Below are 26558 nucleotides of genomic sequence, written 5' to 3' on the forward strand. Positions count from 1 at the left end.
CAAATCTGTTTGGTTTGATGAGAAGGTTTGTAATGAAGGACTTGAGGCTCGCGGCACTTTTAGATACCCCGAAAACATCAGACGCGCTCAGATTCCCAGACCGGCCGAGCGCATTCATGTGGTTCATCATACAACTTAACTCCTGGGAACAGCATGTTTAGTTAGCCCTGTGTTTACAGTCGCCTGCTAAAATGCTGGGTTCCAGTTTCCTGGCAGGGCGGTGATCATACCAGGGTCGTGTTTAAACACGCTCCATTTGATACATTTTTCTTTTAAATGTTTGTTTTACAGAGTAGAAAACAAGGAAAGAATGGACTTTTTAAAAAAAAAAAAAAAAGAACGGACAGTACAGGATTCATAGTTAAGTTCATTTTACAGCATGTGGGACCATTAAGGTTGTCAAAATGGTCCTATTTTTCTTTTCTATACTTCAACGTATTGCGATTGAATGAAATCTTACCTTAGTTCTAACATGTTATACTCCCTCTGTATCCCAAAAAAAAGAAAAAAAGAAAATCTATATTGGGCTGAATGTACGACTCCGTCACCTGTGTGTGTGTGTGTGTGTGTGTATGTGTGTGTGCGCGCGCGCGTCCGGTCCCCATGCACCGCTGTAGGGCTGAACTACACGCACATTAAGCGGGCGCAGCGGCGCAACCGCGGAGCGAATCAGATCCGCTGAGAGTGCTGAGTGTGTGCGCGTGTGTAAAAAAAAAAGAAGCCACACAAGCGAGCAAGCCAGCCAGCAGGCAACCGCGTGTGGCCGACAGCTCCGAAGCCTCGGCGTGTTTCCAGCGGGCTGTTGTTGTTCCTGCAGCGGCAGCGGCGGCGGCGGCAGCGGCAGCCGGAAGGAGGGTCGAGGCTCCCGGTGTGGAAACTACCAGCGGCGCCGCCGCTCTCCGTGTATTTTTTTTTTTTTTTTTGTTTGTTTTTTTTAACGCCCCCTCGTGCAGCAGGGCGGCCGGGTGAGGAGCAGGAATCGGCGGCGGCGGGAATGGCTTCGTCTCCGGGCGGCAACGGCAACTTTGACTCCGGGCTGGAGATCAAGACTCGCTCGGTGGAGCAGACCCTCATCCCGCTCGTCTCGCAGGTGAGTCGCGGCTCCGGCGGGGCAAACAAAAGCTGCCATGTTGTAGCCGGAGGGAGAGATTTAATAAAGAAGCTTTTCCCTGGGTTTTTTTTTTGTTTGTTTGTTTTTAATAAACAACAAAAACAAAAGGTGGAAGCCTCCGGGGCTCCACAACTCCAGCCATGTTTAGAGGGAACACGAATCCCAACTTTCAGCTCCGGTGGGGTTGTTGTTTTTTTTTTTTGTTGTTGTGTTGGCTGGTGTCGTTTGCGGGTGTGTAGTTATTACACCGTTACGAATGTTGTTGTTGGTGTTGTTGTTGTTAATATCTGGCAAGTTGCGCTGCCGCAGAGACACCGGCGCAAACTTTGAAGGGTGTTAAAACAGCAGCAGATATCCCGCTTCTTTTCTCCCTTCCTTCCTTCCTTCCTTCCTTCCTTTCCCTCATTTTTTTCCCCCTTTCGGTGCGCACAACGGGCAACATTTCCTTTGGAGGGGTTTGCAAAGTTGCGTGCAGCTCGCGGAAGGTTCCCTCCGCCCGCTGCAGGGCGCGTGTTTTGTTTGCCAGTAAACAGGAGGCGATGAAAGAGCCACTCGAGGGCCGCGGCTCCCTCTCATCAGGTCCACTCAGCGCCGCCAGCGGCCAGAGAGGCTCGTGTCGAGGAGGCAACTAATGACTTTAGGGCGGCTAATGGGGCTCGCAAGTCCTCCTCGTGCACCGGGAGAAGGCGGAGGGGAGGGGGGAGAGGGGGGGGGGTGTCGTTCTCGCGATTCCGCGATGCTCTGAAACGTGGCTTGAATCTGACGGTGGTGCGGAATGCTGCGATAATAACGAGTCCGCCGTGCAAGAAATGTTGTCGTTTTTTTGTTCAACAACAACAAGTTGCACAAATTGAACTTTTGCAATTTGTGCAAAATGAGCTCGGCGTGTGTCTATTAGCTCTCGCAGTGTCGTTATGTTCTGCACACTTGCTCCCTGTCAAAAACGACGCTTTTTAAAGTCACTCCTAACCCTAACCCTAACCCTGTTCAGCACTGGACCTGTGCTCAGATTCTGATGGTACCGGTGACTTCAGAGTTCTTCAACTCAGCTTGGCTGCAGCAGAAATAATGATGGTGAAAAAAGCAAACAAAAAAAACCCTGTGGATTTCAGCCGCTGAAAAATGAGCACCAGACTCTTTCGTCGATCAGACTTGGTAGTGAAGCTGCTGCTCCTGAATCTCCAGCCTGCGTTCTAGACTTTGCAGTATGTTTCGTTTCTCGACTCTGACGCAGCCACAGGGTCGGTTTGAGTCCTTGTCCTTCCTTCTTTTTGAGCACCGTCTTCCTCCTTCTCTCTCCATTTCCTCATTTTGCAAAAAAAAAAAGTGGCCTGCTCTCTGTGCGAGTGTTATTCCCATTATGTTGCACACAGGACCATTAAAAAACACTATGTTTTGGAGGTGGAAGCGGTGCAGGTGATGATGCAAAACAACAAAAAAAAAACAAGTTATGAGCAGCTTTTTCATGCAGTGAAACTGCTGCACTATGCACCATCTTGAGATTTATGCAGCAGCAAGGGGAAAAAGGTGCTTTGTCTCTCTCTTGCTCTCCCCCCCCCCCCCCCCCCCCCATTTAAGCTCCGTGGCGTGAAAGAGTGTGCGGCGCGAAGTAACAACGTTCAAAATACCGCAGTTGCCGCTTCAATAGCGCGGCCTCAAGGACGGCCCTCCCTCACGTTCATTTTTTTTCCCACCCTGGATGACGCTGGTCCTCATGGCAACGGAACTCTGCAGCGCTCACAGCGTCCACGTACCCAAAGACCGTTCACCAGGTCACCAGAAAGTGTTTTTTTTTTTGTTTGTTTCTTTTTGTTTCTTTCTTCTTCTTTTGGTCCAGACAAAGTCGTTCAGAAATTGCGTCTTCTTGCCTCCGTGAGCGATAAAAATTGCATGCATTTTTGCATTTTGTTTCTTTTCTTTATGCAATTCTGCTTGCATCACTATATATGCCGTTAACGTTGGTTGAGGATATTTTACAGATGAGGAGAGAATGAAACTGACAAGCAGTAAGAAGGCACAGAGGGTGAAAAATCAATAAATTCCCATCCCAAAAAAAAGCAGAGTTTGTGGGAAGAAGTAAACAGATTTGATTCCTCTCTGCCGCCGTCTTCTCTTCCTGCCGCCGTGGTGTAATTACAGGTCTCGCACAGCGTCGTGCTTCCTCCTGGTTGTTGCTCGTTCACCTGTCCTCCCAGTGGCTCCGCTCCTGCCATCTAATTGCGTCCCGCTTGGCTAAATGCGTCCACTTACACACTTCTTCTTTCCCGCCTTGTTTATCACACTTGTTTTTTCAGAGCTTTTCCCGCAAATAAACCCCCCCCCCAAAAAAAACTGGATGATTTTTGCTGGAGGTGACGGGATTTTTTTTCCAGAATCTCGACCAAACCTCCTCTTGTACATGGTTCTGTGACCTTTTGTTCATGTCTTTTGTGCGTTTGACGTACTTGTCTCTCCACGTACTGCTCGTCTTGCTGTAACTTCAGTCACTAAAGCACTTTGGCCTCCTCCGGGTTGTTGTAAAAGTTTTTTTTTTGAGGGGGTTCACTTCTTTAATGCGCCTTCCTTCACCTTTATTCATGCCCACCCATCTCCATACCAATGGTCCTGCATTCTGAGGCTAATGAATTGCTCCGGCGGTGGTCGACGGTGTAATGGGTGTCACGCAGAGCGGAGGGAGGGAGGGGGCGCAGACGGAATGTTTTCTGCCGCCGGAGTTTCCCTACCTACCACGTGGCTGCCCATAACCAGCTGGAAGGCAATTAGCGCCGATCTGTCCGCTCTCTTTCCTTCCAGTCTAACGCCTGCTTGCTCGGAGGCGGTGATTAGAGCAAAAGTTTTGTACCCCGGGTTCCTATAATTGAGCCGTGTTTTGGATGCACGACGCGGCCGGCCGTGTGGGCCGTGTGGGTCTGACGAGGTGCAGGAGAGTTCTTTTTGAGGTAAGACCTGGGAACCGAGCCGTGCCAGGAGGAACGCTATCTGAGACTTTGATCAAACGCGCAGACATTTAACTACTTGTGACACCGCGGCTTTGTGGTTGCACGGCATGGCGGCTCCGTCATTTGTCTGCGGGCCTTCTGGCAGGAGTTTCTCAAAAAGATTTTCTCCAATAATTGGGCCGAGAAAAGCGCTTTTCTGTCTCTCTGCGTTAGTGCTGACTTTGTCGTTCCGCCTGAGAATCTGCTCTGTTTTGCCCTCTGATGTGCTACAAGAAAAAAAGAGGATGTGGGCAAAAAAATAAAGAAGGCATTTCCTCGTTCGTTTTGCTCACAAATTGCATTGGAAGGATGTTTTATTGGCAGAACACGAGGCCGGAGGCGGGCTTTTGGCCCACGCACTCATACATTTTGCATTTAGTTGCAAAAAAAATGAGACATTAAACGAAATGCTGAGAGAGGAAACGCTGAGTGTACAGCTCAGTAATACCTGGATGAAAAGGCAAGATGCACAGGGGTCAGAGTTTCAGATCAAGGCATCACAGCAGCATAAATCCCCGTCTGGTCATGGGTTTGCGGAACAAGAAGTCCCCTGAAGGAGGAAGTGGAAACACTGAAAGGAGGACAACTGGGGTGAAATTTCAAGAAGCAGGCGAATGAAATGAGTTGTCAGTGGTGGTGACTGAAGTGCTCTGTGTTGTTTCGGCACAAAAAGAAGATTCATCTCAGCGATCCTATTGGCCATGGCCAAGGAGACCTCACACCAAGCAGGAAATGAAGAAGTTCTGATTGGACCTCTAGTCAGAGCGGACTGGAGGTCTAGTCTGATACCCCTCGGATTGGAAACCTCTCTGGGACGATCAACAAATAGTTTCATGATTGTCTCAGACTAATCGTCTAATTAGCTCAGGTTCTAGTCCGAGACCTGTTGGATCTGGGAACCCTTAGCCTCCAAAACAAATCTTTGGTTGATCGGTCTGAACTTGTGTCACCCAATCCCAATCCAATCCAAAAGAGTCAGTCAGGATGCCAGAACCTCAGGGAAACGTACCCGAGCCGTGCCTGCTAATACGTCTCGGGGGGGTTGACATGACAAACGTCCGGCCAGCCACGAGTTGTTTTTCTGCCGGGAGACAGAGAGAGAGGTATGGCCTTTTCCACGGGGCCCCAGAACAGATCTGTTTCCTCCAGCCGCGTGACGATAATGAAGACAAACGGGTTCCGGGCACGAAGGTGAAACCACAGGAGGATTACGGGATACACGGAGAACAGAATCCAGTCACCTTCCAGCGACGGGGCCTTTTGTGTGCAGCACTCAGGGTTTGTGCGAGGCTGTGTGTGTGTGTGTGTGTGTGTGTGTGTGTGTGTGTGTGTGTGTGTGTGTGTGTGTGTGTGTGTGTGTGTGTGTGTGTGTGTGTGGAGGGGGGTATAATATGCCTTTGTATCCATGTACTTTGGTATGCGCGACTGTTTGCTTTGCGATGGCAGGAAGCTCACGGCTCCGCTGCGTCCAAGGTGTCCTGTTTCATCGTGTGTACGTTTCGCCACCTCGTAAACCTTCGGACCCCCGAAAGCCGTTTTTTTTTCACGGGCGCCACAGAACTTCTGTTTCCTGTCAATGCACCCGGTAAATCAGCGCGATCCGTCTATACAGTGCAGGTCTTTGTTCTCCAAAGAAGAATTCCGAGCCGGGGGCCGCAGCCGTATGGTTTAGTGTTTCAGCAGATCTCCCCCTGCAGGAACTAAACATCAGATGCATGAATCACGGCGCGCGGTGACTCACCTCATTGATTCTGGCTCGGCGGCCGCCAGCAAACGCGGCTGGTCAACAAGCCCGTGTCATCAAATTGAAAAGAGATGTGACTCCGATTCACTGCCGCTGCGTTGTCTGACAGAGTGGCTGCATCAGTCAGCTGGCCATCTCTGTCTCTCTCTCTCACGCACACACACACACACGCGCACACACGCACACACGCACGCACACGCACGCGCACGCACGTACGTACGTGCGTATAGAAGTGTAAAGATGCAAAGTCTGCAAACACCAACGGCTTTGTCAGCTACTGCTAAATCCATCAGCTTCTAAATTCAGATCAAGGTTGTTTTAGGCATTTGCTCTAAAACAGTAATACAAAAATAGATAAAGAACGAAAACAACTCGAGCCCTTGAGCTGCGAAACATCCTCTAATCACCTTTTGTACTGTTTGTCGTCTTTTTTTAACACAAAACAACATTTTTTCCAGTGTCATTTCTATTCTTCCCTCCACACCAACTGACAGGCTGGGTGAGAGCGCCGGCTCGTCACCCAGCTAGCCACGTGTTGACACTGGCTAATATCAAGGCTAAGGCAACTCTCCCTGCTACAGCATTAGCAGCGTGCTAGCTATTCTTAGCAAGGTGAGCGAGCTTCTAGGCTCTAGGCTTCTAAAATAAACCCTGGGCTTGGTAGAAAACGAGTTGAGTTAAACAGGCCCTGTGAGGTAACCGACTGAATAAACGATGATGGAAGTTGTGTGCAACTAATTTTGTAATTGATTTTCTCCGACTGCGTCCGTCGATGCGCCCTTGTCCTCCTCGAAGAAACACGTGTTGGGTTTCAGTAGCTGGTCTCACGTGTCCGTCCGCTAAACCCCCCAATGGGCCAACACGTTTACAGATTGTGTTGCATGTGCGGTTACGATTTCTTTGTTTTGTGCCTCTCCACCGGAAACTGAGACCAGCCGGCTTCACTAAATGACGTGCAAGAAAAAGGTTCATCCCTCCCGCTGCCAGTCAACATGTGTGAAAGCTGCTGCTCGTAGCAGCGACAACCACTTTAATTGTCTGGCGCCGGAAGCTGCCGACTGCGAGCCGCCGCAGACACCCTCGGCTGGGCTGCGGTGGAGGGACGGTGGGGGAGCCGGGTGATAAAGCATTGATTAAGCATCCGTCCTCATTATCACAGAGCTGCAGAGTGGCGGCGCCTGGCCTCAGGTTGCTAACCGTCCTCCAAGTTTGGCCCAAAAATGCATTTGAGGGAACTGAAGTGACTCCTGCCAACCAAACTCTATCACGTTCTTGGTTCCAGGTCAGCCGTAAAACGGATGCACAATAAATTCCCGCATGAAATCCACTGGTTTTGGACCGAGGTTAAAGTTTCTTCATTTCTAGCTGTCTTGGGTGGAAGACAAAGCCCGGAGGCTCCGACAAGGAAGTGCGCTTACAGTAGTGGGATCAAAGTTTTCGGATTCTCTGGCAGAAGTCACGAAATATTTGCCAGAGAACGTTTTCGTTGTGTGTGTTTCAAAAGGTTTGGCTGCATTGCACACAAACAAATAGAATTTATTTTTGTTGTTTACTGCTAATAAGACCAAAGCAACAAAATTCTTGTAGTTCTTGTGCTCTGGATGTGTTGCAACAAGGGATGGAGTCACATCCTGCTGAAACATCCAGTTTCAGCAGGATGTGGCGAAATGTTGGTGGCCGCACCTGCAGACTTTCAACTGATTTTTAGCGCCATACAGGACATTGCAGATGCACGAGGTGTCCGAAAACTTTTCTGCCTCTGCATAGCTCATCAGGAGACGGCGCGTCGGCGCTCCTGCAGCTGCATAGCAAGTATTGTTCACACGAGAGCAGCAGGAGGACGGAGGGAAGAGCGGCGGACAAAGCGCCTCGTCATGTGGGGCCTTTTCTCCGTCCTGCTGCAGTTTTTTTTTTTTTTTTTTTTTTTTCACATCCCGCCGCTGGTTTTCCAGTCACGGTGCGGTTCAACTCCGGGCCTGCAGCAGCAGCAGCAGCAGCAGCAGCAGTTGCCGGCTGCGCCACAGAGGAATCCCCTCGGCCCAGCTCGGAACCCGGCGTGCGTTTAATTGCTTTCTTGGAGCGTCTTTGAACTTCTCCCCTCTCAATAATGAGTTGTTTTAAAGCGATGAGTTCTGACAGGACGGTGCAGGGAGAGTGTGAAGGACGAGTGCGGCGGAGCGCCAGAATACCAAAACTTGTTATCGCCTCCTCCTCTTCCTCCTCCTCCTCCTCCTCCTCCTCCTCCTCCTTCTCCCCCTCCTCCCAACATGAATTCCCGCCGCTATCATTCCAAAATATTCCCAGTCCTGACAGCCGCATCCGACCTACTTTTCTCCTGGTGCGCGTGGCCTCTCCATTGAAAGTCTTCCTCCGACGCTTTTGTTGCGATTTGATTCGCCGGCCCCTCGTACGTTCCGGTCTTGTGCCACAGGGTCGCTTCAGAAAAAAGAAAAAAAAAAAAAAAGCCCAGTCAGAGGAGCCGTTCAAGTGGCTGTGATGTGGAAACTCTGCCCATTAGAGAGGAAGTGGAGGTTGGCGTGTGGGGGGTTTGGTTGTTATGCTGCCCAGCGGACCGTCTGCCGTCGCACAATTTCCTGATTTTGTTTTCCCGTCACACGCCTCCCTCCCGCTTTCATTCCGTTAAGCCTCGTGCCCCCCCCGCACGTCCTTTTAGCCTCCCCCCCCACGTTTTCTCACCTCTAATCCATCTCTCCGGAGAGGCCCGGCGTCCCTGCATCGCCTCATTAATTTCACTGCTGTCGCCCACCTGAAAAAAAATATAACTCCTAGCGAGCTTGCCGGCGGCTACAAGTGGCGGCCGACAAAGTTCGGAGATTGTCTGCGATTTCCTTCTACGATTTTTGCTTTTCTATTGCTTCCTTCCTTCCTTCCTTCTTTCCTTCCTTCCTTCCTTCCTTCCTTCCTTCCTTCAGTTTTTCCTTTCTCCCTTCCTTCCTTCCTTCCTTCCTTCCTTCCTTCCTTCCTTCTTTCAGTTTTTCCTTCCTCCCTTCCTTCTTTCAGTTTTTCCTTCCTCCCTTCCTTCCTTCCTTTCTTCCTTCATTTTTTCCTTCCTTCCATCCATCCTTCCTTCCTTCCTTCCTTCCTTCCTTCCTTCCTCCGGTGCTGCAATCTGGGATATAATCCTCAACCCTGCATCTATTCTAATGATCAGCGACGGGAACAGCGTGTCACCGGCTCGGCCAGATTTGGCAGCGTTTTTCTTCTTCTTCTGCTTCTTCTTCTTTCTCTTCTTCTTCTTATTTTTCGACAGAGAATGCTGAAGATGTCTTCGGGGTGTGAGCGCGTTCTGAAAGCGCCATTGTAAAGCAGATGAGGATCTTTCAAACAATATGAAAAGGCTCGGTGCCAGGAATAGGAAGAGATCGTCATTTTAACCCCAGTGTGATGAAACCGACCCTGAAAAACGGCACGTTGGAGGCAAGAAAAAGAAGAAAAGTTGAAGAAAAAAAAAAACAGGCTTTGTTATCGAATACTTTGCGATGCTCAGCCGTCATTAAAAGCAGCAGACAAGTTTTTTGGGGCTATTTTTGCAGGGTTTTTTTTTTTTTTTTTGAAGTTGCCTGGAATTTCAGTCAATCCGCTCAGATTGTCCCATTTTGCCTTGTGGGAATCGTTTTCTCAAACACACACACACACACACACACACACACACACACACACACACACACTTTCAGTCTCTATAAATAAGCAGCTCACCTGCTCTGCTCCTTCCGGATGTTTACAGTGGCTTTGTTTTTCTCTCCAAAGAGCTTTCTTAAGCCATCACAATGTGAGGGAGGGAGGGAGTGAGAGCTGAGCGGGCCTGCGAATCAATGTTGCAGAATTTATGCCGCTTTTGCCTCAGAAAGTGCTTCTTGTTGCTAGCTGGATCGAAACTGCAAATTGAAGTTTGTGGAGTGGAAGCTCCTGGAAGCTGCTGCTGAGGGCAGAGCCATTTTCTCCCCTTTTTCTTTATTGTTTGCAGCCTGCAACAGGCGGACGGACCAACAGGAGGCGCTGTAATGATATTCTGATCAGTGCGGCACGCCGTGCACCTGCGGCCAGAAGCGGGTCGAGGCGGGTTGAGCGTTGCCAAACTCGACTGAACTACACGGTCACATGGACCCCCAGGAGGGTCAGAGGTCAAACTCTCGGCGGGCGAGACGACCTTTCGGAGCCGCTCAGCCGCGCAGCTTCCTTCCTTCCTGCCCTCCCGACCCGTTTGGCCGGTTCCGCTGTTTGCTTTTGTGACACTCTGTCGATTTATTCACACTTTTCTTTTTTCATTAAATGAAAAAGTCAGTTTGTTCCCAAATGTCAAAGCCGCGGTGGTCGGGGAAGGATGGCGGAATAATAATCTGCGGTCAAGATTTTGACTTTCTTGGCAGCATTCCTGAAGGCAGCTCTCTCTCTCTCTCCCTCTCTCTCTCTCTCTCTCCCTCTCTCTCTCTCTCTCTCCCTGTCTCTCTCTCTCTCTCCCTGTCTCTCTCTCTCTCTCTCCCTGTCTCTCTCTCTCTCTCTCTCTCTCTCCCTGTCTCTCTCTCTCTCTCTCCCTGTCTCTCTCTCTCTCTCTCTCCCTCTCTCTCGCTCTCTCTCTCTCTCTCTCTCCCTCTCTCTCTCGCTCTCTCTCTCTCTCCCTCTCTCTCTCCCTCGTTCTCTCTCTCGCTCTCTCCCTCTCTCTCTCTCTCTCTCTCTCCCTCTCTCTCTCGCTCTCCCTCTCTCCCTCTCTCTCTCTCTCTCTCTCTCTGAGCACACCGCAGTCTTACAAACCCAACCCTGCGGCCGCTGTGTGGGCTCGGTGGCGTGACACTGAGCGAGCTACGTGCCGCGGTGGCCGTCACACTGTTATTTGTCCATTAAGCGACAATCGCTCACAGTCACGATGACTGATGGAATGTTTTCCAAGCGGAGTTGGCAGCGGCCGCTTCCCAGTCATGCCGAGGACTCCTTACGTAATCGGCTGCTCATTAAACTCAGGGCCTCTGTCGTGCCACGGACAACCTGAGGGTGGCGCCGCGCCAAGGCACCTGCCGGGGCGGGGCGGGGGGGGAAGGGGGCGGGGGGGTAGGTGATCGCAGGCTGTTATTGTCATGCAACGTCGAGTCCTGCAAAGTGATTGCGGGCCGAGAGCTGTTTGAACACAAACAGACGCCCACACGTGCAATTTCTCATGCTCACTGTGGCGTGACACGGTGACGTTGATGCGCAATGTCGCCACAGTTGATACGATGCTGACGGCGTAACCGTTTTTCAAGTAATTTGAAGGATTTAGGGATGTCGACAATTAATCGATTATCGATTAATTGTCGATGAACAATTTAATCGATGAAATTGAATTAGTAGCAATTAATTGAATTTTTTTTGGCTTTGTTAAATGCCGTGGTGTATCCCTGTATATCTAGAACAAGTTACTCTTGAACACCTTTTTTGTTGGAATGTGACCCATTGGAAGTCAACTTAAAGTCAGAGGATCAATGTTGAGGGTGTTTTTACTGTTCTCTGATGTAAAACTGGGTCACATTGGACCCCCATCATTATTGAGGGGTTAAATATTGTGTTCCTCACACATGTTTCATTGGGAAATTTAGGTTCTCAGGAAAAATCGCAGCCTATCAATTCATTGTTAATCGATTGATAAGGTCAGTCAACTAACGATGAATGAATTAATTGATGATTTGCAGGATTTTTTTTGGTTTCAGTGAGTTTTTCCAGTGTTGATTGTGTTGTTAGGGGAGGCTTCTACTACGTGTATTTATTTTCAGCAATATTTCGCCAAGGTCAAAACAAAACAACAACAAAAAATCAACTTCCCCCTCAAGACAAAACGGAAATGGACCATTCTGTTTTCACATTTTCATTTGGTCGATTCCTTTATTGGGGAAAACACAGGAACCCCGTCATATTGGTTTGTTTTGTGTGTTTTTTAATTTCCGCACATCAGTGTGCAGGCTCCTTGGTGGTTTTCACACCAGTCGTGACGAGTGTTTGGCCACATCAGCGTTTCGCGGCGTTGATTTACTTGGGTCAAGTCGACGTGTCGGAAGTCAGATGGAAAAAAAACACGACGTTCCCTGCGGCTTCCACTTTTACCGGCTGTGTCATTTTCTGTTTTGTTCCGTATCCCAGTGAACGTGTTTGCAAGTCGAGACAGACCTCAATTATTTATTGAGGGAGAAAAAAAACAAAACAAGCCCCGGTGTTTGTTTTGCTCGCCGCCTCATCCACACATTACAGCAGATTAACGGCCTGGAGTTTGGAAGCTGCACTTAATCATCAGCCGCAGGTTCCAAGCAAAGCAGCTTCCTGCCTGCCTGCCTGCCTGCCTGCCTGCCTGCCTGCCCGCCGCCGCCGCTGGGACGCTTTTCTTCCTTCTGCTTTCAGTTGTTTTTTTTTCACACTTGTTTCTTTACCTCCGGGAATGTGACCACCCACCTGCTCGCTGTTACTAAAGTATGAATAATCTGCTGCAGAGGCTCAATCAATCAGTGAGTCCAGATATGAGATATTGAATATTTTTGGTTTGTGCGGAATGGAAACCCGCTGTCGCCGTGCGTGGAAAAATCACATCGCTGCGAATGGAAGACCCACAACGATTGGGAGTGGTGGACTTCCTGATGGGCGGAGCTAATTTCTTTCCAAAGTGGTGAAACCTGCTGGCGATTTGTGTTCATTTCACGGTTGTCCTCAAATCGGTGCAGGTCTTTCCTCTGCCTTACTTCTTTATTGAAGTGTTCTTGTTTTCCCGGCACCAACTGCAGCGTCGGTGAACCGCAGCAGTAGCGAGCGTCCGAGTCCGGCGCTCCTCCAACTCAGCCGATCGATTCCCTTCGCTTCTCCTTCCCGTCGGACTCGACCTTGGATTGTGTTCAAATGAGCACAAAAAAAGTGTTGTGTTCCTGCACCCCACCACCTCTCACACCCCTCCCCCGACCGGCTGACTCCGCCCTCTGGCGTCTATCTTTCCATCGCTGTCCGCTGTCTGTTTTTCTCCCCCCCCCCCCCCCAGTGTTTATCTCTCCCCCTTATCAGCTGCCACTCGTCCCCGTGGACTTCCTGCACCAGCTATCATCCCGGCTCCGGATCCCGCCAGAGAGATTAGGAGCCTCACATCCGTCCGTCAGTCCAGCTGCGAGCAAACTGAGTCGGCGGTCTGAAAAAGCGTCTGAGTGACATAACGCTTCATTAGGGAGCGGCTGCTTTTTGATTCGTCACGTCGCAGAAGGTTGTCGCAAGATTCTCTGGAGAGCTTCTCTGCCCGACCAACCAGCCAGCCAGCCAGCCAGCCAGTCATCCAGCCAGCCAGTCATCCAGCCAGCCAGCCAGCCAGCCAGTCAGCCAGTCAGCCAGCCAACCAGCCAGCCAGCCAGCCAGTCAGCCAGCCAGCCAGCCAGCCAGCCAGTCATCCAGCCAGCCAGCCATCCAGCCAGCCAGCCAGCCAGCCAGCCAGTCATCCAGCCTGTCATCCAGCCAGCCAGTCAGCCAGCCAGCCAACCAGCCAGTCAGCCAGCCAGCCAGCCAGCCAGCCAGCCAGCCAGCCAGCCAGTCAGCCTGCCAGCCAGTCATCCAGCGCCCCCAGGAGGAAACCGATAGATTTCCCATCACTGCCCGACAGCCGTGACGCTGCAGCAGGCAGCACAGGAGCCCCTTTTCCTGTTTAGAGGCGGCAGCCCCGCAGAGGCTGCAAAATAAATAAATAAATACATAGAAGGAAAATAAACTGTCCTGCTCGTGTGCCGCTGATAGAAACCGCTGAGGAAACTCTGGCTGCCTTTTTTTTTTTTTTTCTTGCCGTTGCGTCATGAGCAGTTTGACCTGCGACACCCAGCATTCACTCCAGGCTGATAGCAGCCAGTAAACGCTGAATGGCTCCCTTTTGAGAAAAAACTGTGAATTTTTCTTTTTTTTTTTTTTCATTTCGTTTTTTCATTCTGCAGCCACAAGCACAACTTGCTCCTCCGCCTCAGGGTTCTTTGGTGCAGGACGAGGGGACGGACTGTGAGGTGGCCGCGATGTCGAGCCAGGCTGTAGACACGGCAAATTAAGGATGACTGAGGGATCGCTTAAAAAAAAAAAGAGAAACAAAAAAAAAAAAAGAAATGTGAATCGAACAGCTCACTGATGATCTTTCATTCTAAACTGTGTGAATGTTAGAGTTTGTTCTGGATGCGGCACAGAGGGACTCATCACAGGTGTGATGTGTTGAGTCAGCTAACTGGAGCACGCTTGAATTCATCACACACACAAACACACACACACACACACACACACTAGGAAAATGTTGATGATGCTCAGCATTCGGCCGCTGTGTCACTGCTGCAACTGAGTCATACGGAACATTACGCCGCTCCGGGGGTCATGTGCCACCGTAGCTACGATGGGAAACTCGCTGTCGCTTGTAGAGGCTGGAACGGTGGTGACGGTCACACTGGTCTGGAGTCTGAGGCAGTAAAATACAACAAAAACGACCCTAAAATACGACGATGAAGATATAAAACTTTTGCTGACTGGATGGGTTCATCTGGGCCTGGTCCGAACATTCCAGGTTTCCGTATTGCTAAAATCTCCTCCATTAAGGTGAACTTCTTTTTTCCATTTGGGAGCAACACTCGGTGCTAATGCCATGCTTCCTGGTTGGGTGGGAATTAAGAGCGATGACGCACTAGGTTCTAGTTGTAGGTTGGGAGGTGGACAGAAGATGTTGCTGTAGATGTTGCAGCCACTACCAGCGTGGACCCATGTCCTCAGTGCTGGTGAAAGAGGGCAGGGATACTGTAGGAAGAGCTTGGTCTCACCGATGGTCCCTCTGATCTACCAGAAGTGGAATTCCACCACCCAAGACGTCCGCGTCAGTTAACCCCGCCTCTGACCCCCATCATGTGACGAAACCTTTAGAACCGGAGCCAGACTGGCTCTGAGGGCAGGCTGACTCCCTCAAGAGCCGTCCGGGTGAAATGGAAGCGACGGTGGAAAAAGTCACGGCGCTCGAAACTGCCCGTCGGTCCGACGGGAGGTCGACTCGGACCGCAGCCCCGGTTCACATTCCTGGCTGCATGTCAGAGGAGGGGCAGGTGAGCCAGGCAGCCGGAGGGAGTCCGACCCACCGGTCACACTGTGCCCAGGAGGCGGCGCTGCCCCAGCAGGTTGACCCTTCCTCCGGCTTCCCCTTTGTCCGCCTCCCACTCTGCAGCCTGGGGAAGGATGTGGCCAAGCAGGGAATGAAAAGCAGCATTGTGCACTATTGACCGCGGACAGCGTACGTGCGTGTGTGTCATTCATCTGTGTGTTGCAATAGTCGTCGTCGTCGTCGTTGTTGCTCTACTTTGGTGCAGTGCAGCTCTGCAACCTTGAGTTCTTGACTAAAGGCGCACAGGCACGTTTGAAGTGGTTCCCCTAGCGAGGGGCCTCGGCCCCCGTCTGCAGGGACTCGGGTTGCAGCCCAGACATCCAGTCTCTCTCTCTCTCTCTCTCTCTCTCTCTCTCTCTCTCTCTCTCTCTCGTCGGACAAAAGGATGAAAAAAAAAATTGTTGTTGGTCGGGTTGAGCAGAGTGTCCGCGTCCCCCTCCCTCGCCTGCCAGGGAAGGGATTTGCAGAGAGTCGGTGGCAGATTGTTGCATCTCTTTGAGCAAATGCCTCATCAGGATGCAGTCAACACGCAGCGGAGGAAAATTTCCCGTAGGGGCTGTTTGGAAGGCGGCCTTGTTGGCTGGACGCTGTCCGAGTTTGTCTGAGGCAGGAGGGTGCAGCCCCGGTTTCTTTACCTATTGGGCTGTTTCAGTGAACTCTGCTGATTTAGCTTCGAGGAGGGGAATGTTGGTATGTTTGTTTGTTTTGAAAGGTTTGCAAAATCACCACTTCTCATCTTGAGGCCACAATTAGGAAGGAATGAACTGAAAACTGGCACAAGAACCCAGGACAGAATTAGCAGCCGCGGGAGGAATTTTAACGGCGGATTATGCTGTTGTTTGTCGGAAGCTGATGACACAACTATTTCAGGAGGAGGGGGTCGTCTGTCTTCGTTCCCGCCTCACGTGTGTGTGTGTGTGTGTGTGTGTGTGTGTGTGTGTGTGTGTGTGTGTGTGTGTGTGTGTGTGTGTGTGTGTGTGTGTGTGTGTGTGTGTGTGTGTGTGCCTGAAGCGCAAATAAGCACGTAGTCATTGGCTCATTCTTGTAATTAGTGTTAAAGCACTGGACTGATGTTCACCAGTCTGACTATCTCACCTCGCCAGTCTTTAGCTTTAAGAGGACAAACACCCCCACACCCTCCTCCAGCCCCATATAATCTCTTGTATTTATAGATGCTCCATCTGCAGCAAACACACTGAAGACGGGTTGATGTTGATTGTCTTTATCGTTTCTCGGCCACAAGCCTGAAAGTGTCTCAGTCAGGCTGAATTCAAAAGCAGTCGGTGGAGCTAAATCAGAGCCGCTGAGTAGCAGCGCCACCCGTAATCCGATTAGCCGATTAATTGTTTCAATAATGGACGGATTAAGCGTCCGTTCGGGGGGGGGGGGTGAAAAAAACAACCCGTCGTCGGCTGCTGATGCTGTCGATGGCCATCGACGCCCAGCGGTGACGGTGGGATGTTATTTCTTCGCCGTCCCTGCTGAGCTGCCCGCAGCGTGTTGTTTTTCCCCTCTACTCCTTCTTCTCCTTCCTCCTTTCTTTTTATTCATTCACAGGCCGTAACCTTTGGGCTGCTGTTTGCTGCCGAGTCAATCAACCCATCCACGTGTTTAAATGTCAGCCGTGATTGCCGAGCCGAGGCTTCAGGGCCCAAACGCTGCCCTTTTCTCCCCATCATCCGGCTGCAGCAGCAACACCGGCACAGGAAGACCCAGCCCGCTCAGGTCTCACCTGTCGGAGCCCGGCTGGCTGGCTGGCTGTCTGTCTGTCTGTCTGTCTGTCTGTACGTGTGCCTGCCTGTCTGTCCTGCTGCTGAGCCAACTGGGCCAAGGTTCATGTCATGTGACCGCGTCTCCTGATTCTCAGGGGGCAGCAGGTCCTTCAAGCCTGTAAGGCAGCGCTGTGGAAAACACACAGTTTAAACTGTGACTAATGCTACATGCTGCTGCCAGCAGGCTGCGCAATGAAAAAGGGACGCTGTGTTCGACACCAGCAAAAATAGTAAGTTACAGTGTAATACAATAGTTTATACTGTATATGTACGTCTTGAATACGAGGCACTGTAACCACTGTTTCGGTTGCGTTTATGTTTCAGCAGAATTAGAGCCACCGCTCTTCCTTCTCAAATATCAAACCCCCCCGCAGCCCCTGCAGCGCTACAACTTGTCCACACTAAGTAAATGACACAGTCAAGTCCTTACACACATGGCTGTGCAAACACAACGTGTTGGTTTTAGCTGAGTGCGGATCCGAGATCAGCTCCTGGAACAACAGGCATGTAGACAAAAACAATGAAAGAAAAGGCGCGTTCTCACCCACAACACTGAACACACCGTGACCATGCGATGGTGCAGCTGCAGTGCTGCAGGACGACCCCTTGAACTGACCCTTGAACTGACCCTTGAATTGACTACCGAGGATCCCAAACACAGTTGGTGACGTGAAAAACAGGAAACATTTCCCCCTGATCTGCACGGTGCTCGGCCCTCTTCCCTCCACTTGTCCGTACTTGTTCTCCTTTGCTTTGGGATGAACTTACCCGTGGAAACAACGTTCCAGTCTCTCTTGTCAAACTTTTTAAAAGAGTTCAACATCAGTGACTGCAATAAAAAAAAAATTGTAATCAATTTTAAGCGCAGAATGTAAGAGGAAGTGCACAGAGACACGTGTTCGCCAGGGGCCAGGCCATGAGGCTAGTTTCTCTCTCTCTCCCTCTCTCTCTCTCTGTCTCCCTCTCTCCCTCCCCCTCGTTCTTGGCTGCCAGTCTGTCCATCCGTCCGTCTCTTGGCTGCTGGAGTCTTTCTCTCACATCCGTCAGACGCCGTGTTCCCTGCTCCCCCTAATCAGATGGTATTATCCCCACTATCCCGTCGTCACGGAGACACACAGTGATCTCCTCTCTCTCCGGGAGCGCCTGGCTGGCTGGCTGGCTGGAACCATTACAGGCAGGACGATAGCTACTTCTGGCAAATCACCTCGCACACTATCTGCCAAGGGTGCATGGTGGGGTGGGGGGTGTGATGGTGGTTGGTGGTGGGTGGTGATTACTGTGTGTGAGAGAAGGAGATAGAAGAAAGAGAAAGTGGGTTTCTATCAAGTCGGTTGCGGTTGTTTTACCCGACTGTGTAGTTGCCACGTTGGGGAGTTTATTTAAATCAGCAGGACGGATCGGGTCAGCGGGACGGATCAGGTCAGCAATGGTTTCCGGCTCCTCCAATCCTGCCAAACTCTCCTTTGTTTGTGGTCATTCTCCATAATTTCCTGAGTAACTTCGTTCGATTGGGCTCAAGTTCGGCCTAATCGTCAAAAAAAAACGTCCGGTTGGTTCTCTCTCGCCCGCGAGCAGGACCAGCGCTGTTCAAGCTGCAGGAATTCCTTCCTGTCGGACCCTAAGTGGCCATCCCGGACAGGCCTGCCGGTGCGGGGAATGAAACTCGACTCTACCTACGCCGCCCTAACGCAGCTCAAGAATGCGTGACCGCGGCCTGGTTTTAATTTAACGAGGCTGGAACAGAGAAAACTTTTGTCACCCTGCAGCCCATCTCAACCCCCCCGCCCCCCCACCGGTGTCGGCACGGTCAGCTTGGACTTTACAGATAAGAGCGTGACTCATTGTTGCGCAATACAAGGTTGTCATCACGGTCCTGGAGGGCCGACGGGCCGAATGCCTGAGGTTGTTGGTTCACCGTATCCATCCACCGGTGAAGAGGCCTTAGAAAGTTTTTCTTGGCAAGGAGGAGGGAAAACAGTCGGGCTTGTCAGGACGAGTTCAGCCAGCAGGAGGAAGAGCTGAGAACGCTCCGGCTCCCGGTGGGGTTGGAAGTCTTGGAATGCTGGACTAGCCGGATGATGTATGTCAGACCGGCACCGGCACCCTGACTCGCCTCCACACCTCCAGCACGTCGAGCTCCTCCTCCTTCCAGCAACCCTCACGTCGCAGTTTGCAGACGACTCTCACTTCTTCGTCCGACGGCAGCAGCGACAGGAACACGAGTGAACGATGGGCGTCGGACTGAAATTCGCCCTTTCAGCAGCCGAGCTGTTGTTTTGCACAGCGTGTCCGTGTGTGTGTATCATTATTTCTCCCCAGGCCTGGGGATGGGAACGCCACGCTGGCTCCTCCCTCCACCACCACCACCGTCTGCTTTGTCTGCAAAGGCATTCCTTGCATTTATTAAACGGAGAGATTAATGCAAATTTGCCTTTTGGAAAAAGCAAAAAAAAGAAGGTTCAGAATTGATTTGCATTTAATTATCTGCATTTGTTTTGTTTTGTTTTGTTGCCGAAACTACAACAAATCCGGCAGTGAAAGCAAACTTGCTGCTCGCCGGCCGTGGAAGGCGGCCACCGGCGCTTCCAGCTTTTGTTAGCCACTGATCTATAGTCGGCCGCCGTGTCCTTGAGGTGTCGCTCGCCCTCTCGCTCGCCCTCTCGCTCACCCTCTCGCTCGCCCTCTCGCCTCCCTCTATCCGGCGGGCGGCTTCAGCGCTGGCGGCGAGCATGTCCATGTTGTGTTGTTGCTTTTTTTATGGCCTCGTAATTGTCCTGCTAATTATGGGCAACAAAGAGGCGAGAGGTGAGCGTCGGGGGAGAGAGAGTGAAACAGGAAGCGGAGGGAGAGAGAGTGAGAGAGACTTGAGCCAAGATTATGAGCGTGAAGGAGGGGTGGAGGGGGGCGGAGGGGGCGTTTTCTTCCCCTTTTCATTTCATGATTAACTTTTAACAGTGCGATAAAACGCTACGAAGAGCTTTTATCACGGCGCGGCAGAATGTCAAGCTCACTCGGATAAAGTTATCAGCGGCTATCAGCTGCTAAGACAACAACTCCTTCGTGTTTCTTCCCGTGATTAAAGAAGCATCGCTGCTGCTGCTGCTGCTGCTGCTGCTGCTGCTGCTGCTGCTGCTGCTGCTGCTGCTGCTGCTGCTGGAAAGCGGGTCAGATTCAGGAATCTAACGTTCTTGTCTTCAGTCAGATTGAAGAGCAAAGGAGCGATGATGCTGAGGTGATTGTGTGCCGTGTAGCTCGAGGACAGCAGCTTTTTTTTTTTATTTCAAAACATTTGAAGGTCCCTTGTGATGCAAAACTGCCTTCAGTATTTTTTTTCCAAAAAAAAAAAAATATCACAGCCTCCTTCCCGTCTGTCGGAAATTAAAAAGTTCTTTTTTTTTATATCTTCGGCATGCTGCACTCTTTTGTGCTGAAAAATTCATATCAGAAAAATTGCTCTTTCGCTCCAACAAAGCTTCAATTGTTTTTTTTTTAGCAAGAAGTTGCAAACAGAGGGCTAACTAAGCCACTTTCTGGATCTCTGCAAAGATTTTTTTTTTTTTTTTGGATGGTGATTTTCTGTGCAGCTGCTGCTGCTGCTGCTGCTGCTGCTGCTCCAGTGGAGTCCAGTATGAAGGTTGAAGATGTGGAAACTGCTCAAGGTCTTGGTGCAGAAATCAAGGAAAACTTGAACCTTTGGCAAAACACCTGCGATGACCAACTGAGAACTGAAGAGCTCGCCTATATTCACCCAGCCATGGATTTTTATAAATATGCAGTCCGTGTGTGTGTGTGTGTGTGTGTGTGTGTGTGTGTGTGTGTGTGTGTGTGTGCGTGTCGTGCCGAGAGCAGAAGTGCAAACCAACGTTCATGCCGCTCTCCGACTTTGCATCTCAAGCAGCAGCGACGTTGCTTTGTGCTTATTTCACAGATTTCATATCTTGTAAATCCTGGGCGGCTTTCCTGAGTGGAGGGGGGGCGGGGCTTAGGCTCCGGACGCTGCTTTGTTTGGAGTGCTTACTGGCATTCAGAGTGAGCCGGAGAGCGGCAGAGCGCGGAGTGTGTGTGTGTATGTGTGTGTGTGTGTCTGTGTGTGTGTGTGTGTCTGTGTGTGTGTCTGTGTGGTGCAGAGAGAGATAGGAAGCTTTCAGACTGTGAAACACACACACGGCGCTGGCGGCGAACCTTTCGGCCCCGGGGACGCATCAAACTTTCAAAGTTGCATCAATTGAAAGACGTCTTTGGAAACGTGGAATCTCGCCGGCCGCTTTCTTACGGTTTAAAGACCCGATTGGTGCGGGCAAGTGTCTGCGGTCAGTTGCCACGTTGCTGTGTGCACAGCGGCGCAGGAAGTGCAGCCGCCCGGCCCGAGCATCATCCTTCCGTCTCACTCTCTCTTTGCACAGCTCACACACACACACACACACACACACACACACACACACACACCCGCTGTTCACAGTGTTTGTCTTCCATTGTGCCAGACTTGTTAAACCCATTTCTACCTTCAGCCCTTCAGCTCCATGTGGATTTAGCAGAACAAGAAGAGGAAGAAGAAGAAAAACAAGAGGGATCTTTAGTTTTAGTTTGAAGGAAAACAGTTTTTTAGGCTCAGCTCGGCTAGGCTAGGCTAGGCTCGGCTAGGCTAGGCTAGGCAAGGAAGCCAGCTAGCGGCAAACAGCAACATGACTTAGATAGTTAGCTCCACCTCCAACATGAGGGGTCGGGGTGGGGTTTAATTGTTTATTTTTTCCTTGTTTTTTTCGTGAACTTTATTTGCTTTATAGATATTGAAATTTGTCACGGTAAAAAAATTGCACGTCACCACCGCCCTAAACAACCTGCTAACCACCTGCTGCTGATGGACCAATTAAAATCCTCTGCAGCCGAACGCCGCACGCCCCAGCACAACCGCTAAGATGAACAGCTGGGGAGTTAGCGAGACCGTAATCCAGCCATTAATAATGGACACGCACAATCGGCTCTTGACGTTGGTAATTGATGCCCTTATTGAGCACCAGGGGGCAGCAGCATGTGGCGCGGATCGGTAAAGCTGAGCTACGTCAGTCTGTAAAAGGTGAAATAAACCTTCTTCTTTTTTTTTTTTTTTTTTTTTAAAGGAGAGAAAGGAAAACAAACACAGCTACAATGCTACAGGGTTTCTGCCCTGGCTTGCTGAGCAGGCTGTAGCTGGGCGGGTGGCAGCTTATTAATAAAGGTGAAGTTTGACAACAAGATATAACCAAAATGTAACGCCAAGTCCAAAAGATTCATTAACAAGTCCACCGTGTGAAATTTGGTGTGACATTTTTAAAATAAGGACTTGAAAATAACTGAGTTTTCTTTTTTAAGAAAAAGTGCCCAAACTCAAAATTTGGTTCTGGTTCAGTTCCAGTCCATTTCTGTGGCGTTGCACCTCCCCTGACCCAGAACCCTAACAGATTCAGGCATTCTTGAGGAGTTTTGACATTATTGCTGTTTGACCACTAATGGAACTGTGCAGCTTTTTGCCAGCTTTGTGTTTTCCGATACAGTTGCATCAGTGCCAGTGTCCAAACGGTTCCTCGAGTTGACACAGAGTTGCTGGTGAGACACCACATACAGTCGCAGGAGAGCCGTTATCAGCGAGAGCGTTGCACCGCCGCTCAGTTTGTAGCAGCAACACTGATGTTGGGGAGCCGAGTGTCTCCGGCGGAGATCCGCTCAGATTCACCCGCTGCTGCTTCCCCTCGTCCTCTATTGACTCACAGTGTGATGTGGGTGTTGGAGACGGTGTGTTTGTGCTGCAAATACGCAGTCCCTCATCTCTCTCTCACACACACACACACACACACACACACACACACACACACACTCTTCCCAAATATTATCTCCTGGGCGGCCGGCCTGCAGGCTCTCCGCTGCTGATAAGTTAATGGAGTGTGCAGTCCAGACTAAACACACTGCTCTTATCCAGCTTGTTGTCAGGATGTGAACAAACTTTCCCCGCTGATGTGAAGGGACTGGCAGCACGTGTTCATTCATCTTCCTCCGTCATCGGCTCCGGACAAGTCAGCGGAACCACAAGTCTTCGCTCCTCATTTCTTCTTTCGGGGGCGGACGTCATGATCTGCACTTTTAAAAAAAAACAAAAAGAACAAAACTTTCTTCCCCCTCCTGCCCCTCGGAAACCTGCAGTGGGATTTCACACAGCTCTCATTAAAGCGATAGCGACCTCTTTGTGTCTGGCAGTTGCAGCCGAGCTTCCGGAAGCCACTGTCAGCGGCAACATTCCCATGCTGACTCATTGGTAGCGAAGCGTTCAAACAAAGGCCGGATTTCTAAAGCAGAAAAAAAAGGAGGGGGAGGCGGGGTTGGGGTGGGGGGGCGAGCGACCATCGGAACGGAGTCTCGCTGCAGAGCGCTGCCTCTGGGATGATGTCAGATTAAAGTTCCTTTCTGCAGATTCACAGGAAATTGCGAGAAAGGGAAAAGCGATCTGACCTGAGAGCAGCGCTGGCTGCTGTTCTGTGTTGTAGATTGTGCAGACGTGTCATTAATGATCAATTTCTGACAAATCCATCAGATAATCTTGTGCAAAAGCGTTTTTTGTTTTTTTGTTTTTTTCAATCGCTGCCGTTAAAGAGTGAAAGTAACGCTGGTCTCCCTGCAGATCACCACCCTGATCAACCACAAGGACAAGCCCAAGAAGTCGGAGCGCACCCAGGCGGCCGTGCAGCGGGTGGGCCAGGCCGTCAGCGTGGCCGTGGGCCGCTTCGTGGCCGTGGGCGAGGCCATCGCCTCGGAGAACCAGGAGCTGAAGGACGAGATGGGCCAGGCCTGCCTGGAGGCCCGCAGAGCAGGTGGGACCAGGGAGGCTCCGTGATTGGCTCCGCATCCAGACACCTCCAACACCCAGGGCTGTTTGTTTTTTGCTTGGATTAGATTATATTAATTAATATAATATTTATGATTATTAGCATCCATCCGTCCGTCCATCCATCCATCCATCCATCCATCCATCCATCTTCTATACCCAGGCACTTCTGCAGTCTGGGGCTCTGCTGGAGTTGGCTGAGCGGATTAGATTTCCAACCTTCCGCCTCAGTTCTCTCCAACCAATGAAGTGAAAGAGGCGGAGCAACAGGTCACAGCATTTAGCTGCGGCGGAGACAGTAAACAAAATCTGAAGCAAATTTGGAGCAAACAAAAGAAGATTTTGCTGGAAGTTTTTGTGAATTAGCGGAAGGCTCCTTCACAATAAAATGTGGCCCGTCTTGTTTTCTTGTTTCCACACCATTTGCAATGCGATGCTCCTGAACTCAGCCGCCTGAAACTGCTTGACATGATTAATCAACATGTCGCACAACATGTGACAGCTGTTGAAGGGCAACAAATGACACCTGCAGGCCTGCAGGAGCCTAATCTGTTTTATTTTTTTGTTTTGTTTTTGTTTTTTTTTCTTAAATCAATTTACCCAAGGCGATGGAATAAACAAGACGGCGTGCAAACCGAGAGCCGTGAACGCAGCACCGAGTCCGATAAAGTATCTCTGACTCCAGGCACAAAGCGGCAGCCGCCAGAGGAGAAACCTCCAGACTGACGTGGAGGATTGAGGAGTGTTGGTGGATTTACTCTCCTCAGACTCAGAGCGGCTTTAAAAACTTTTAAAGCGGGCACACGCTGGAAACATAAGCCCAACCTGTATTTTCGGGCTGGTTTATCCTCGTTTAGCCTCCAACAGGAAGAAGAAAGAAAAAGGAGAGTTTAGACACGAAGGGGGGGGGGGCTTGATGGGAAAGGGGTGTGGCCTGGTTGAGTTTCTTTCCACTCCGCCGAGGCTAATTTTTTCCACTTCCTGTGCCCATTGCAGGGAGGATTTTCCAATTTTTTTTCTCTCACGCACCCCCCCCCCCCCCCCCCCCCTCTCCAAAACTTTGAGTGAAAGCGGATTTTTTTTTTTTTTTATCGCCTTTGAAAAGGCAATGAAGACGTCTGCGGGCGGCCACGGGGACGGAGGAAGGAGTCTCCTTAAGAAAGGAAAGAAGAGCTAGTTGGCGCAGGATCGATGCTTCTCTAATACCTCACTGCGGGCGGGCGGGGGGGGGGTTGGCTGGGGGGTTTTAATCGGGCGGAGCCTCGGCCTCGTGCGCCGTAATGAATGAAATAAAGGGCAGGAGGCTGAAAGCGCCGCTTTAATTAGCTGCTACCCATGGCGGCGGTGGCGGGAGGACGAGGAGGAGGAGGAGGAGGAGGAGGAGGAGGGTCAACGAAGGCAATCTGTGACTCTTCCTGTTAGCTTCCCCTGGCTCAGACAAATCCCAGCCACCACAAGGGGGCGCCGTTCAGCTCACAAAACAACAACATTGTTAGGTGGAACTGAAGCAAGTGAAAAGTCCAGACTTCTCCAAATGACTCAAATAGTTCTTGCTGTCGAGCCGCCAGCCGGTCAAAGTGTGAATCAGGTCTTTTCTTTGTGATTCCTTAACAAGATGAATCCAAACAGCAGGAGAAAAACCGTTTGTACAAAAGAAAAACATTCATGCAAAAAAAGGGAAGAATTGTAGACGTGAGAAGCCAGAATTTCAAGGATTGTAAACAGCAACTTACAGATGAAGAAACCAGCAGAAAACACAGGTAGCCCAATGAAGCTGACCTGTGTCTCAGTGTTGAATAATAACTGCAGCTGCACATTAGCAAAACAGTCACTGCTCAGCCAGGCAGCCTCATCATTAGCGGCCGCTGGGAAGCAAAGTCAAGACGCCGAGCAGCACAGAAAGTTGCATCGGACACAAGTTTCCACTTCAAAGACACTTGCATCCTTTATCTTGCATTTTGCATTTTGCCGAGCAGACAGACACCAGAGCAGCAGCCTCAACCGATTATTAAGCATAATAATAATAAGAAGAAAAATGTTCTCTGGATGTCCAGAAGAGGGCATCTTTAGGCCCTCAGGTGACACCACTGAAGACTCTGAATCAACACAGGGCATTTAAAGGCTGTGTCTCAATTCAGGTTCTGCACCCTTGAGACCGAGTGTCCTCCGTCTGAAGGAAGCGTTCTTAGACTTCCCAGCCTAGAAGGACGGACCAAACCCCGCCTCCCTCGGTAACCACTGGGGACGGTCTAGCCTTCGGCGTATTTCCTCGTTTCGTCACCGCCGTTCCCTCCTGCTGGCCAACCCCGGAAGTGACGTTTTTATAGTATCACGCTAACCATTGGTTCGCCATCCAACGATGCCGTTGGATGATCAAATAAATAAAATCCTACATTAAAAACTGGATACTTTATGTGAAACTTCAATATTTAGATTTATATGTCGTGTCTTTGCCAGTAGATGGCGCTAATTTCAGCTGACTTCCCAGGATCCCACGATGCTTTGCAGCAGCACGCAAAGCATCATGGGATACCCAAGTGCGCGAAGGACAGTAGCGGTGCCTCCTTGGAATCGGCTAAAACTAGTGCGTATTTCCGAGGGCGCATTTTGAGCGTCCTAAGCACCCTCGGGAATTGGGACGAGCCTTCGCGCAGTGCTATGACACAACTTCCTACCAAAATGCGCACTTCAAGGACGCAGAACCTGAATTGAGACACAGCCCAAGCCTCTCAGCATGGTCTCTAGCTAGTGATGTCATCATTCTTCGCCTCCAGGTATCAAGCAGCAGCAGCAGCAGCAGCAGCAGCAGCAGCAGTAGTATCAGCTGAGCTTTGTTTAAGCACAAGATTCATTTTGCAGAAGGATAATTCACCAACATTTATTTTTCTTTCGACATCAAAAAAAAAAGCAAAAAGCAAAAGTTGGACTCCATACAACCGCTTGTTTTTAGATTTTCTGATCTTGATTCATTTATAT

At 50.4% G+C, this 26558-nt stretch overlaps 1 protein-coding gene across 6 annotated transcripts in view; it reads left to right on the plus strand.

Moving 5' to 3' along the window:
• Positions 1–704: 704 nt before the first annotated feature.
• Positions 705–26558, plus strand: part of ctnnal1 (catenin (cadherin-associated protein), alpha-like 1) — a 43637-nt gene continuing 17783 nt past the window's right edge. For 3 of the 6 annotated variants that reach the window (XM_076043944.1, XM_076043946.1, XM_076043948.1), the window contains exons 1-3: positions 705–868; positions 954–1090; positions 23379–23568. In XM_076043944.1, coding sequence (XP_075900059.1) covers positions 995–1090; positions 23379–23568 — 286 coding nt within the window. In that variant the 5' untranslated portion in view covers positions 705–868; positions 954–994. Of the gene's footprint in view, positions 869–952; positions 1091–21846; positions 21945–23378; positions 23569–26558 lie in introns of those variants that run through there. The other 3 variants (XM_076043945.1, XM_076043947.1, XM_076043949.1) reach the window with 3 other exon arrangements.

Source organism: Nelusetta ayraudi, unplaced genomic scaffold (assembly GCF_046127955.1).
Source record: "Nelusetta ayraudi isolate G7.1 ecotype Tasmania unplaced genomic scaffold, CSIRO-AGI_Nayr_v1 ptg000079l, whole genome shotgun sequence".
Lineage (NCBI taxonomy): Eukaryota > Metazoa > Chordata > Actinopteri > Tetraodontiformes > Monacanthidae > Nelusetta > Nelusetta ayraudi.